Source organism: Parasteatoda tepidariorum, chromosome 8, assembly GCF_043381705.1.
Source record: "Parasteatoda tepidariorum isolate YZ-2023 chromosome 8, CAS_Ptep_4.0, whole genome shotgun sequence".
Lineage (NCBI taxonomy): Eukaryota > Metazoa > Arthropoda > Arachnida > Araneae > Theridiidae > Parasteatoda > Parasteatoda tepidariorum.
Genome location: NC_092211.1, coordinates 61,634,299 through 61,647,892, shown reverse-complemented (window position 1 = coordinate 61,647,892; position 13,594 = coordinate 61,634,299). Strand labels below are relative to the sequence as shown.

The following is a 13,594-nucleotide window of genomic DNA, read 5'->3' as shown; positions in this document are numbered from 1 at the left end:
TAATAACCAAGAAAGTTTTTTTTGAACTATGTTTATGAACGGAAATAATGTGTTAATTACGTAAAGTTTGAAGGCTAATAACCAGAAAAAGTCTAACTTATTTTTACAAAGAGAAAGATGCAAAGTTATCATATCTTTGCTCGCGATCTCCGAGATCTGTGGACACAGTGACGTCATGAGGAGGGAAATCGTAGCTTCAGCTCTAAGAGCGGAGTGAACTAGCCCTTGTATTCTCTTTAGCCCTGCATTTAGGGACCATTAGCACTAGATGCGAAAAATTAGCGTATGAGAGTTCGGAGATGTAAATAAAAATCTGATCGGTGAAATATTGGCGATCGAAATGGGCAACAGGTGGCGTAGAACAGACCTGTACCTATATCAAAACTTCGCATGCTTTCTTCCTTAGCGTGTGGAGAGTCAGTTCTGCCTAGTTCTGAAGCATAGTTCTAAAAGAAATCATCATGAAAATTAAAAAAAATATTTTTATTAATTATAAACGGAAAATATCAGGCAATGGACAAATACCGCAGTACATTCCTATATAACTGAAAAGAGGAGTGGAGGGAAGAGAGAAAGAACAAAGGCATGGAACTGGTCTTCTCCCAAGATGACGCATTCGAGGGTTGCGATTGGCCAATCTAGCCAATCTGGTTCCTGCTCGTATTTTCGAAATCGCACATGTTGCGTTTTGATAGCAGGCAGTTACAATGGTCCATCAACGGATGATCGCTTTTTAGAATCGCATGTTTTATCACGGAGGCACGAGCATCTTTTTAGTAGTTTCTTAACGATGTAGATAGAAAGTGTAGTTTAATTGCATGCAGGAGTATGCACGAACCACACGCGATTATTGACTTACATACAGTGAAAATAGCCCTTAAGCTACTTCAGTAAATTCGGTTATTTTATTTTTTGTTTATCTGGTCTGGCAATAGGTCTCCTAAACTGAACTGAATGCACAAGTTGGAAATCTTGCTTGGCGTTTGCAGATTGCGTGGTGATTTGAGAAGTCATCATGGTAAGTTAGTTATATGTCTCTTCGTTATTTATCATTAATTAAATTTGCATTTAAATGTTTTTAAACTTAAATTTTGTTCATGATTTTATTTTTTATTACACATTGCATCCAGAATTAATCATTATATATATAAATGTAAATTTAAAAAAAGTGGCCAACATTTTTATATTTCGATTATTTCATTTCTTCTCTTATCTATTATATTAAATTGATTATATTTAAAGTTTTTTTTCCCATTTTATAGATATTTTAAAACGTTAAATATTTTTTTTTTGCCTTTGATTTCTGTTATCTTAGGCTTAGTCTGTACACGTGTGAATATGCCGATCTGTGGTAATTAGATTACTTCTAATTCTCTTTGTTTTTGAAACTTAATTAGTTTTTTAATTACTTAATGTTTGTATTTTTGATTATTACTTTGCTATTAATAAGTGAATATTGCATTAAAGCCAGTATCTGGCTCAAAACAGGCTTTCAATTTTTACGTAGTGAGGATGACGAGATAGCGAACTTATTTAATCAAAGTTTTCATTAATCAGAACATTATAAATTTAGAATATTCTTTTAAAATTTTTTAAACTTAATTCCGCATAACTTGAAACTTACATAAATATCTCTACTGTTGTAAAAATAGACTAGTAGTTAGCATTTTTTTTGTGGATATGATATAAAAAATTACATGGATTAAATGTATGCTTAAAGAAACATATTTTTAACTTAATTCTAGCCACCCAAACAAGATCAAAAGAAAAAGGACCCTAAAGCTGGTGTTAAGAAGAAGGAAGGTGGATCTTCTGGGGGTAAAGCTAAAAAGAAGGTACGTCTGTTAAATATTTTATTAAACTAAAAGTAACTTTGAATATTCAAACTTTCACTAAACTAAGTTACTTTTATAAGTATTCAATTTGACAAGCTACATATTCATTAAATTCATTGATGTATTTATTTTACTTATCTGTTCTCCATAGTTTATTTGATCCTTATTGGCTTAGCTAGTTACTGCACTTACTGTAAAACCCGTTATTGAAATGCTAGTTACTGTAGTACCAGTACAAATATCGGCATGTGACTATTTAATTGATATAAAACTAAATTTTTGCTTATTTTTTGATCTATTCTGTAAATTTTTTTTATTAGTTTAGCAGTAAGTACTAATTTGGCAGCAATATAGTAAAGAAATGAGTTATAACAATATGAAGACTGCTGTTGCCAGTGTTTATGAAAGAACTCAGTCTTTGTATTCTTGTGAACTAGAATTTTACTGAAATCTGTTCAAACTCTCACAAATTAATTTTTTCTATTTTGTTTTGCAGTGGTATTTCAAATATTTTATTTTTTATTGTGTGTATTTATGGTTAAATTTTTTTTCGTGTGTAATTATGGGTTAGTGTAAAATCAGAATTCAATTATCTGAAAATCTTCAAAATTTAGGTAGTTGAGTTTTAACTACTATTCAAAAGGATAGTTTTAATTATTCATAGGTACAAACTGTAACAGTTTATCCAAAATTTTTAACATTTCATAATCAGGGTCTTACGGTCATGTATCGAAATTGTTATTAAAGGTTTCCGTAGTCAACGTAGTTCTTCTGTAACGATATCCTCAATGGTAAAAATTTTGGTGCTTGTAGTTTAGTGATAATTGTTCTATTCCTTAGTTACTGTAATAAGTAAATGTATGGAGCACTTGGCCTTAGCAATATGTTTAAAGTACTTATAGTTCAGTTTAATGTTATTACAGTGTTTTCACTATAACCAGAGAATCTCGCACATCTGTTTCTTTTCTCGCATTAAAAAATAATTACCGCATGAAATTCATAATGCTCGAATCTCGCGAATTTTGGAAGGCATTTCGCCTTGTGCCATTTTTAATAAAATCCATTTCATTTTTCTATCTTGATCTTTCATTATTTTCAACTTTCATTTGCTGGCAGATGTAGAGGATGGGAAAGTGTGTGCACACTGCTGCAAATTTACTTAGTGATTCCAAATAGTTCAGCATCTGTTGAAAGTCTTTTAGCATCTAAAATCGAATTAAGAAAAAATATTGTAACAGATTGACTGATAACGGGGATGTGATTCTTCTGCGGATCTCTACTTTTTTCAGATTTTTCCATTTTCCCGCAATTTCTGCTGAAATTTTTTTTTGCATAAGTTAAAATACTATATGAGGAATTAAATGTTCCTCCCTCATTCCTCCCTCAAACATTGATTTTCGTATTTACCTGGTTTAAAAGTTTATCGTTGCGATTCTCAATCAGGCGAATTAAATGTCGTACATTGCGATTCTTATTTACAAGATTTAAAATATCGCGATTTGTAATTATATCGCAATTTGTAATTATGTGCTTTTAAAACCCTATGTAGGGATTCGCATTCATGCGAGCTTTGTCGTGATTTGTATAAACACCAATTTTCCTATTTATGCGTGCTTTAAAAATTACAGGGGGATTCGTATTCGCTCTATTTAAAAATTACTCAGCGTGATTCGTATTTTCGCATTTTTAAATTCGATATAGAGTTTCATATTCACGTCATTTAAGTCTTATTTCGTGATTCATATTCTCTAAATTTAAAATCATGCGTGTGATTCATATTTATATATTCATGCAATTTTAAATTTAATCATCGGGATTTATAATCGCATTGTTTACAAGTTTAAAAATTGCACTTTTTTGTCAAATTTTTTTTTTGTGTGTATATATATATAATATATTCATTCTTGAATTTCCTCTTTTTTACTTTCCAAGTACTCTCATTCCTGTGATAAGCATTAGATTAGAGCAACCTAATGGGAATAGTTGAGGAATAAATAGACGTAGAATATTTTCCATATGATGATGCTGTAAAAATATTCAATGCTTTAAAAGATAGAAGATGTTAAATATTATAATTAAAGGAATAATGTCTATTTGTGTATTTTTAATTTTTTGAAATCTCCCTTAATTTTTGAAATCTCACCCTGTTTTTGAGGAAGGTGAGAAATTCTCTCCAATTTTTTTTTCTGTAATGAAAACACTTAAATACAACTAATATTTTAAAGCATCTTATATAGTATATTAAACAATGCTGTGATGATACTTATTTTATTCTGATGTAAATGATGACATTTAGTCCCAACGTACTGAGCATTGATTTAAAATTTATCTTATCTTAGTTTTAAGTGTGGAGTGATTCTGCTTATGTGCTATTGCACATCTAATTCCTAGGGATTATATGGAGATGTATAATATCCCTATGGGCATAATTCTCTGTTTTTGATCGAAAATAACTAATGCACTAGCAGATTTATGTAATCTAAAGTAAGTTGAATCATTGTAGATATTTTTTATTGTCAGTATTTTGTATTTCTGTTTTTCTTATGTAACAGATCTTTTTAATATTTCCCTAGCAGCAAAATTACTTGGGCCCGCATTGGGCCAATATTCATGAATATTGGCTCAATAAGCATTTAAATAATTTTTTAGATTCACCAGATGTTTGACTGATGCTGTACATTATCCATTATTTAGCCAATATAAATTCTATATTGGATGATGTAGGTGCATGTTCAGAGGTCTGTCCAGGCGTAATTTACTACCGTTTAGCAGTACCTTGACAAATTCAACTTTAGGAAATTTCACAAAATACTTTTTCTTAAAATTTTATTTTTGTATCCCTTAAGAACAAATTATGTCTAAATTTTCACGAAATAGGTACCTCTCAGAAAAACCTAGGCAGACCTCTGCCTGATGTTTTTATAAGAACCATTTGGAACCAAACTGGGGCCAAGGTAATTAATATTGTTGCTAGGGATATAAAAAGTCCTAATTAACCATGTGTCTTGTAAAAATCATTGTCGCTTAATGCCAAAAGTGGTTTGTGATGTCTTTTAAAAGAGTTAAGATTAGTACAAACAATGTTAAGTTGTTTGAGCAGTAATTTTTACATTGTTTAGCCTAGCTCTGATAAGCTTTTTCAGTGAACTTAGATATTTTTAAGTTAAATAGCTATTTTTAATTGTTTTTTAAAAAATATGAATTGAAACTTGAAGAATTTACTCGACTAACAATGTTATGATGAACAATCTTTCGGGTCTGAAATGAAAGTGTGGATGTTTTTTCCCAACGTGTACTGAGCATTGTTATGTTTTTGCACTAATGTGAATATGCTGTAATTTTATTCCAGATCCCTTCTTGGTAGACGTGTGTTTTCTTAATACTTAATTACTGAAAAAGTGTGTTCGTAGGAGTACTTTTTACTTTTACTAATGAAACAGCAAAACTTATACATTTATGTTTTGAACAGATTACAATTCCTTTTTCAAAGTCAAATGCAAGGATACATGTATAGCAATAACATAGTATAGAATAGATGGCTTTGCAAGGATAGATTGTGCATGATCTGAGTTATTCTGAACTTACAATCAAATCTGTAACTTTAATCTTTATGTAGTTAAATATATTGATTCTCTATCCAATGTTGTAAATGACATTTCTGTTTGTCTCATAAGAAATTAAGTTATAATTAAGCATTAATTAATTACAATGAAGTTTTTGTTGGCATTTTTTTAAATGTGCAATTTTTTATTTAATATTAATCATTGATTTACATTTTTCATTCATTAACATTTTTCATTATATCCTAAAATATAACAGTGTGATGATGAGTAATCTTTCGGGTCTGAAACATTGTGTGGATATTTTCCCAACGTGTACTGAACACTGTCAAGCTGTTATATTTATTTGTTGAACTGTTAATGCTTTTTTTAATTGATTTAACTGTTTACTATGGGGGTACTACTTAACTAATTATTACTTAGAGGACTATATATTGCAGAAGATAGTTTACGTTTAATTCTCTTTTATTTTCATTACTAGTTACGTAAGTCATGACATTCCGATTGCTGAAAAAATACTGCATAATCCTAAGTTACCGCATAATTTATTTTCATTTGTATGTTTAAAAATTTTCTTTTCAGTATTTGAAACTTCATGGCTTAAATAGGTTCAGCTGGACTAACTTTTTCTATGTTTTAAATAAATAAGTATTGATATAAAATTTAAAGCAAGATTTGATTAATGACATTTTAATGAATTTAAATAAGTAATGATGGGGAAAAAAGGATCTGTTTAGAAAATTTTCTTCCGTGATCCTCTTAACTAATTACTGTAGGAATTGTCACTACAATGACTGAGTAACAAAAGGAAGTGTTTTTCCATGATACTTATAAACCTTGATGTAGGTTTGATAATTCTTTGGGTTAAATTAATATGTCATGTTTATCAAACAGTTTATTTGTTACATCTTTAAACAGTTAAGACCTTTAGCCTTTTATAACCTTAAAGCCTTTTTTTTTATTGATAATAGTTTTCTTTTTAAAAAAATTTGCCTTGTTCCTAAAAAAATATTTTTTCTTTTCAAACCTGTAGAAGTGGTCCAAAGGAAAAGTTCGTGACAAGTTAAACAACTTGGTGCTTTTTGACAAGCCAACATATGAAAAGATGCTTAAGGAAATTCCAAGCTACAAATTGATCACTCCATCTGTTGTTTCTGATCGTTTAAAAGTCAGGGGATCTTTAGCAAGGAAAGCTTTAGAAGAACTTCATCAGAAAGGTGAGATAACTTTAAAAAATTCCTTTTATTCTAATGCATTTTATTGTTAGTTTTTGTCCTAGTTGTATGATATTTCGATTTGAGTTACAGATTATGGTATATATATATTGTTTCAAGATGTAGACCCTTATTTAATAGAAGAAATAAGGAAACATGTTTCCGAAGAGCTTATCACTAATTGATTTGTTTTAACGTTTCAAAGTTGTCGGATTTGAATTATTTATTTTGTTTAGTGTTTCACATTAAAGAATATGCTTCTTTCATTATTGATCAGTGCTTTTTTGTTTGCTATTTCTCTCAAACTTGACAAACTATCACGACCATACTACAGTGTTAGTATGTATGTTTAATAGTCAATTCCGAAATATTTTTTTTTTTTAAAATTGTTTCTCTTAATTCTTGTAGATTTTTTAGCTTGAGGTTTGGGCCTATTTCTTTTGTCCTGCTGGGGTCAATAGTTGCATTGATCTAGGGCCAGAATTAAAGACTGAATAAAATTTTTTATATTTCACATAATTTTTTTAAAAATCCTGTGCGTTGTGATGATTGCGCACCTGATCGCTACTCAAATTGCTCTCTTGAATATTCACTATTTAATGTGATATTTATTACAATCTATTTCTTGGTAGTTGTCATTGCTAATTTTTGCATATTTTTTAAATTGTGCTATTTATAACATTGTTTATTATAGCGCATAAATCTACAAGAGTACATTTGATTAATCCCTTTTTTGGCATGTCCTATTAATTTTTTGGTTGCAAATATTAAATATAAATTATTTCTATGCCATGTTTTAGTTTATTATTTATGTTATTAGTTTTTTTTTTATGCCATGCTGACTTGCAAAGTGTAAATGGAAAGAGTGCAATTTTTTTTCAATATTTTTTTTTATTTATAAGCATGAGTCTTATGCTTATATGTTGTCTTCTGCCACGCTAGATCAGTTAATTATGTTGATCTAGGGCCAGTATTGAAGACTAAAGGAATCATCCCTTATAGAAAACAGTTTTGCCTGAGTGGCAATTTCTGTGCCGAAACAGGGATACAACCAGTATTTTAACTTCAGTTAACTGTTGAATCTGACTATTAAAAATTCAATTGTAAGGTGTGGAAACTTTGTTGTCTTCTGCCACGCTAGGTCAGTTAATTATGTTGATCTAGGGCCAGTACTGAAGACTAAAGGAATCATCCCTCATAGAAAACAGTTTTGCCTCAGTGGCAATTTCTGTGCCGAAACACGGAAACATACAGAATGGTCAAAACTCAGTTAAGTTAAAATGTGATATGTTAAGAACCTTGTAGTAATGAAGATCTGCTTTCAGATTATTTTTCTACAATGTAGTTTTTATTATTTCATTTTCATGATAGTAAATATTGTTATTGCCTAAACTTGTGCAAATGTATGTGGTGATTATATGATCAATATTCCTGTTATCTAATATAAGGGGCAGGAAAATAACCTAATGAGTTGTCTTGATTACTACTTATTTTCTGAAAAAATTTTAATTTTGTCTTTTGTGATTGGCTTGTACCGGCCATATGCATGACATCCTATTATTGATATTACTTTATATCACTTATACTATTGTTGATATTACTTTAATTTAATTAGTCTAATTGGGCTCTGGATATTTGCAATTATCTTGATTGATCTTAATCTTCCTTGTGTGTGTCCACTGAACTGTAGAGGCAACGCTGAGAATTTTTTTCAGTAAATGGTAGTTGAATTATTGTAAATAATGATTCTAGTTTTACATAATTTGTTTTAAAATTTATTAACAAATTAAATAGATAATGTCAATTTTTCGCAATTTCCATTTTTTATTCATCAATTTTCTTAGTTACAAAATGCAAGATATTAAGGATTTTCTGATCCACATTTTCCGTAAAGAAAAAGCAATATTCTATTTATTGACTGCTTATCTTAGTGCTATCCGATGGGATACCAGAAACGCACAATTCCTTCATTGCAATATTAAAATTGCAATGAAGCATCCTTAAGATTGATTACACATAGAACTTTTTTTTCTTCTATGTGTTGGAGAAAGTTGTTGATATCACTTCCCTTCATAATGTTCCTAGCGTAATGGTGGCTTCTATTTACTGTCTTGCTTCATTTTACTGTCATATGTTAATTCTTTTGTTGATTAATGCATTTCCTGTTATCTTAGCATAACCATTTTACTGTCATTTTTGTGCAAAATCAAATTTGTTTCAACTATCCCTATTTTATTGAAGCAAGTCTCTAATAAACTAAATGTTGTAATTGTTACTGAATGTAATTAAGCCCAATCAGTGGAATGAATTTTTTTTTTGCAGGATTTCTATTTAAACTAAGGTTAATTTTTTCACACATTAATTAGCATTTTTGAAGAAACTAATGTGTGTTTTCTTTTTCAGGACTGATCAAGCAAGTTGTTAAACATCACAGTCAAGTGATTTATACCAGAGTCACTAAAGAAGACACAGTGTAAATGTTTTAAATAAAAAAAAAAATTTATAAAGACAATTTTTGTATTTGATTTCTGAGGATCTTATTTTGTTTTTTTGTTGTTGAGGTATACCAAGTCAGCACTTAAGGCTTTTTTTGTAAGAGTAAATTTTACTTGGCTGCGACTTTAGGTTGCTGGATGCCTACTTTAGCAAGAGTTCTTGTTTTTAAATATTTTATTTGAAGATTCACTAAATTTTCAAGAGTTTCTGAATAATCCATTTGGCGTTTTTGAATGCAGTAGCATTACTATTAGTAAATTTATATTAGATTTGAACATTTTTTCAAAGCTTCAGGAATAGTTAATTTTAAAACTTACGTGACACTCTTATGATGTAAGCATCTTTTACTTTTTTAATCTAATTAGGAATTTTATTACTTTTTTAAAATTTGTTGCTGTTTAAAATGGATTTATAAAAACGGATTAATAAGTACAGGGTTGCCACAGGTGACTAAAATGCGACTATTTGCAACTACTTTCGACCTGAGGCAACTATGGCAACTTTTTTCAAGAAAGGGAGACTTTTCTGTGCTAAACTTTTTTTTGCTCTCAATTTGCACAGATTGCATTTTGAATCTACTCAATCGCTTTTCAACAGTTATTGCCATGCAATTCTACTTGATTTTGAAGAACCCAATTTTTAATCGATACTATGTTGCGTGAATTTTGAATTTTAGTAATCACTTTGCAATATATGTATATTTGCTAAATCAATTATTGATAAATGGGAAAATTAATAGAATGAGTGTTTTTTTAACAAAAAATTATTTTTCTGAATTCTGGCATTTATAAGTATTTAATGTTCCGCAAGTATAATAATTTTTTTATGTAAAAATTTAGTACTAGAACAATAACGTTTATTTAAAAATTATCATATTGGCCGTCAATTTGACTTAATGGATCCTGGTATATTATAATTTTATTATCATTATCAGTCAATTAATAAAATTTCAGTAATATTTAAAATTTTTTGTTCCTATTTAAGCAACATTTTCTTAATTTAGGCGACTATTTTCATGCTTTAGGCCAGTGGATCAAATGGTACCGGGCCGCCCATTTCATTAAAATTAAATTCCTAGGTTTATACCCCAAATTAACAATATTTGTGTTCCATTAAAATTTTATTTATTTTAAAAAACGGGGGCCCCCGAAGGCGGTTACATAAATTTTTTAATGTTAGTAAAGTATCGTCTCAGATTACCCCCAGATGGAACCGTCACATTTCAGTGAAACAAGCTCAGGGTTCTCATTATTCTCATATCTTAATATTTATTTTTTGGTGTAACAGTATTTTATTTTGAAGGCATGTTTAAATGCAATTAAATTTAATAAATTAAAGTAATCTGAAGTATAAGCAATCAACGTCCGCCCCCCCTCAGCGGGCCGCGGTAATATTATCAAACGTTGGGGAACACATCATTAGGCTACTAAAAGCAACCCTGTAAGTATTTTTAAGTTCATTTAAAGTCAGTTGTACATGGAAATATATATTGCAGTGAAATTCTCTTAATAGTTGCATATACCTTAAAGCAGTGTTTCCCAAAATGTGGTACGTGTAGCCTCAGGGGTTCGGGAACAGTTTAACCGGGGTACGCGTTCTCTTGCAACAAACGAAAATTTCAAAAATTTTTACTTTGAAACAAAGCTAGCCATGAAAATTTACGATGACGTATTTTCCTTTTGGCTTTTTTTTGCAGAGTTAACAGTTAATAATTAGTGATGTCAACAACCAGTTGTGATTTTTAACTTTGGTGCTATTTTTTATAGTAAAAATAAGGATATTTTTTAAAAAAATATATTCATTTTTTATGAGTGGTACACAGCTTTTCGAAAAATTTAGAAAGGGTACACAGAAGTCATAAGTTTGGGAAACATTCCCTTAAAAGTTTTGTCTGATTAGGGCGTGGTAAGTGAAAATGATTATAGCAGACATATAGATAATAAATGTAAACCAAATTTTATTTGCATTACATATTTTCTAGCCCTTAACTGTAAGATATAATAGATTTTGCTTTCTTAAAGCTTATTTATCTTGTTTATCTAACTTTTTGCCTGAAGTTATGAAGGGTTATTTATATGCTTCTTACATATAAATTAGCTTTCATAAAAACAAGATTTCTTAAAAACCCTGATGCCTTTCATATCAACTGTTACAAGGTTTATTTTTTATTAAAAGTTCCAAGGTATTTTATGCAATATTTTTATTTTAAGGTAATTAAAAGCTACAATTAAGGTTAAATTGTTAAGGGTAAGATTTTAATTATCAAAAAACATTCACATGCCTTGCTATCTATATGTAAATAAAATGTTACATATATAATTTTATTAAACTTCATATTTTTGCGAAAATCAGAATTGGATAACCCGAGGTTATCCTTTAGTTGGAGACTATAATGGAGTAAAATTATTTCTGTTCTGTATAATTCAATTACAGTACAGAACCCGTTATCCGGAAATCAGAAAACCGGAAAACCAAAAAACCGGAACGAAATTTGATAAATATTCCCGCCATTTTTTAAAAAAAAATGTTTTTTTCCTCATAAGATTTTAGGATTTTTCTTTCTTTTTTGAAAGATGTTTACCTTACCATCATTTTGGAAATAATCATTAGTGTATTACTTCATCATTTTTTCTTCTTTTTAAGATTATTTCCAAATATATTTTTTTAAAGTGGTGTTTAACAATTAAAAAAGCAGCTTTTTGTAGCGATTCAGAAAACCGGAAAAATCAGTTATCCGGAATAGCGATGGTCCCCATCGTTCCGGATAATCGGTTCCCTACTGTATTACATTTCTGTCCATAGCAATGCTAAATCATTGGGGAAATAAGTTTTCTTTTTTCGCACTTTTTAGCAGCTTAAGGTATTAGGACATTACAGTTATTACAGTTGTACTCTGGGTCATAGTGATTTAAGTTATTAAACTTTTTATTGTACTTAAATAGTTATGAATTTATAAGGTTTTATATAAATAATATTCAAAGATTTTAAAAGTTGAAGTAAATGACTTGTCACTATTTTAGCATCTAGTAAATGCAGTAAAAAATCTTACGTTAGTTCAGATTTGTCATCCCAAAAAATGAGTAATGAATTTGATTTAAAAGTAATTAAGATAGAAAATTCAATTATCTCAAATTTGTTAAATAACATGAATGTAGAGGCCATGTAATTATTACTTTGACAAGAATGTTTAGCTTCAATACTCGTATTTACATTCCAAAAAATATTAAATTTTCTTAATTTGCTTATTTTACATACTTCATAAATTCAGAATGATCAATAATATTAATTTTAATGTTTTGTTAAATATGCTTTTGTAAAAATTTTTTATTTAATAAAAACTACACCAGCTAGCTTTTTTAAATTAAAGTTAATCTGCTTATAATTTTGAATTTCTTTTTTATGTTAACTAATAAATTGTTAATTAAAAAAATAGAATGTGTGGTTCAATATTGAATATACAGTCAAACCCCGCTATAGTGAACACCGTTTATAGTGAACTCCCGGAAATAGTGAACGAAATGCTCGGTTCCGTGCCTTGCTATACGCGGCTAATGCTATTTTTTGTGGATACAGTGAACCAAAAAAGTTCGGAAGTTGGATGTAATGAACTTTTTTCTGTCTTCAACTGGTTTTTTTTTTGTAATAATTTTGAAATTTCTACTTAAAAAAAAATTACATATTCTACCTATTTTTAAAACCATCTTCCATCTAAACAAACAATAAAGCAGATGTTTCCAACCCAGTCAGATCAATATGCATTTTATGTCAGAGGGAATGAGCAATTATTGGTCAAAGAGTTGGACACTAATATGTGTTGATTAGGCCCTCATTTCAACTCCTTTTTGCTCTCAGTTCAGTTTAAAAAATCCTGCACACAAGTGTCTCAAATTTAACTATGGCTAACAGTAAACGTAAAACGTTCTCCATTGATGATAAAATGGGCATAATCAGAAAAATTGAAAATGGATGCAATCAAGCTGATATTTGCAGGGAATATAAACTATCCAAATCTGCAGTTTGTAGAAATAGGCAATTAACAATTTTTGCTCATGAAAAAAATTTAGATGGCAGAAAAAAGTTGAGTATAGCAGATCACAAGGATGTTGAAGAAGCATTACTGAAGTGGTTCACCAATCGAAGTATCTGGACAACACAAATGTCGATAAATTTGCTAAGCGATTTTATGTGCTCGAATGGCAGGTTTAAAAAGTAGAATAACAGAAATTCAGGAAAAATTATTTGAGAGTCGGGAAGTTTTTTCATATCTGATGTTGAGGATTGCTCATCAGCTAAAGATTAAAAATTTTTTTTTGTGCGCAAGTCAAAGAGAAATGGAAAACAAAAAATTTTTTGCTACTACATAATATTTTTCAGTCATTTATTTGAACAATGTGTAATAAAAGGGGGGAGTTAGGGAACCATTAGTTAAATTGCTTGCGTAACGGATATAGTGAACTTCCGGTTATGGTGAACAGAAATTTCGGTCCCT

At 29.5% G+C, this 13,594-nt stretch overlaps 1 protein-coding gene across 1 annotated transcript; it reads left to right on the top strand.

Annotated features, from left to right (window-relative positions):
- Window positions 1-835: 835 nt before the first annotated feature.
- On the top strand, window positions 836-9,121 carry LOC107449537 (ribosomal protein S25). Its single transcript, XM_016065092.3, has 4 exons — window positions 836-1,018; window positions 1,746-1,835; window positions 6,429-6,612; window positions 9,013-9,121. Exons 1-4 carry the CDS (start codon window positions 1,016-1,018, stop codon window positions 9,084-9,086), a joined length of 351 nt encoding a protein of 116 aa, XP_015920578.1. The 5' UTR covers window positions 836-1,015; the 3' UTR covers window positions 9,087-9,121.
- Window positions 9,122-13,594: the final 4,473 nt, after the last annotated feature.

What these genes read in the sequence shown, in the direction of transcription:
- LOC107449537 (XM_016065092.3), top strand. An exon ending in GGGGTAAAGCTAAAAAGAAG is followed by an intron (nt 1,836 to 6,428) that starts GTACGTCTGTTA and finishes TCAAACCTGTAG; the next exon opens with AAGTGGTCCAAAGGAAAAGT. An exon ending in AGAAGAACTTCATCAGAAAG is followed by an intron (nt 6,613 to 9,012) that starts GTGAGATAACTT and finishes TTTCTTTTTCAG; the next exon opens with GACTGATCAAGCAAGTTGTT.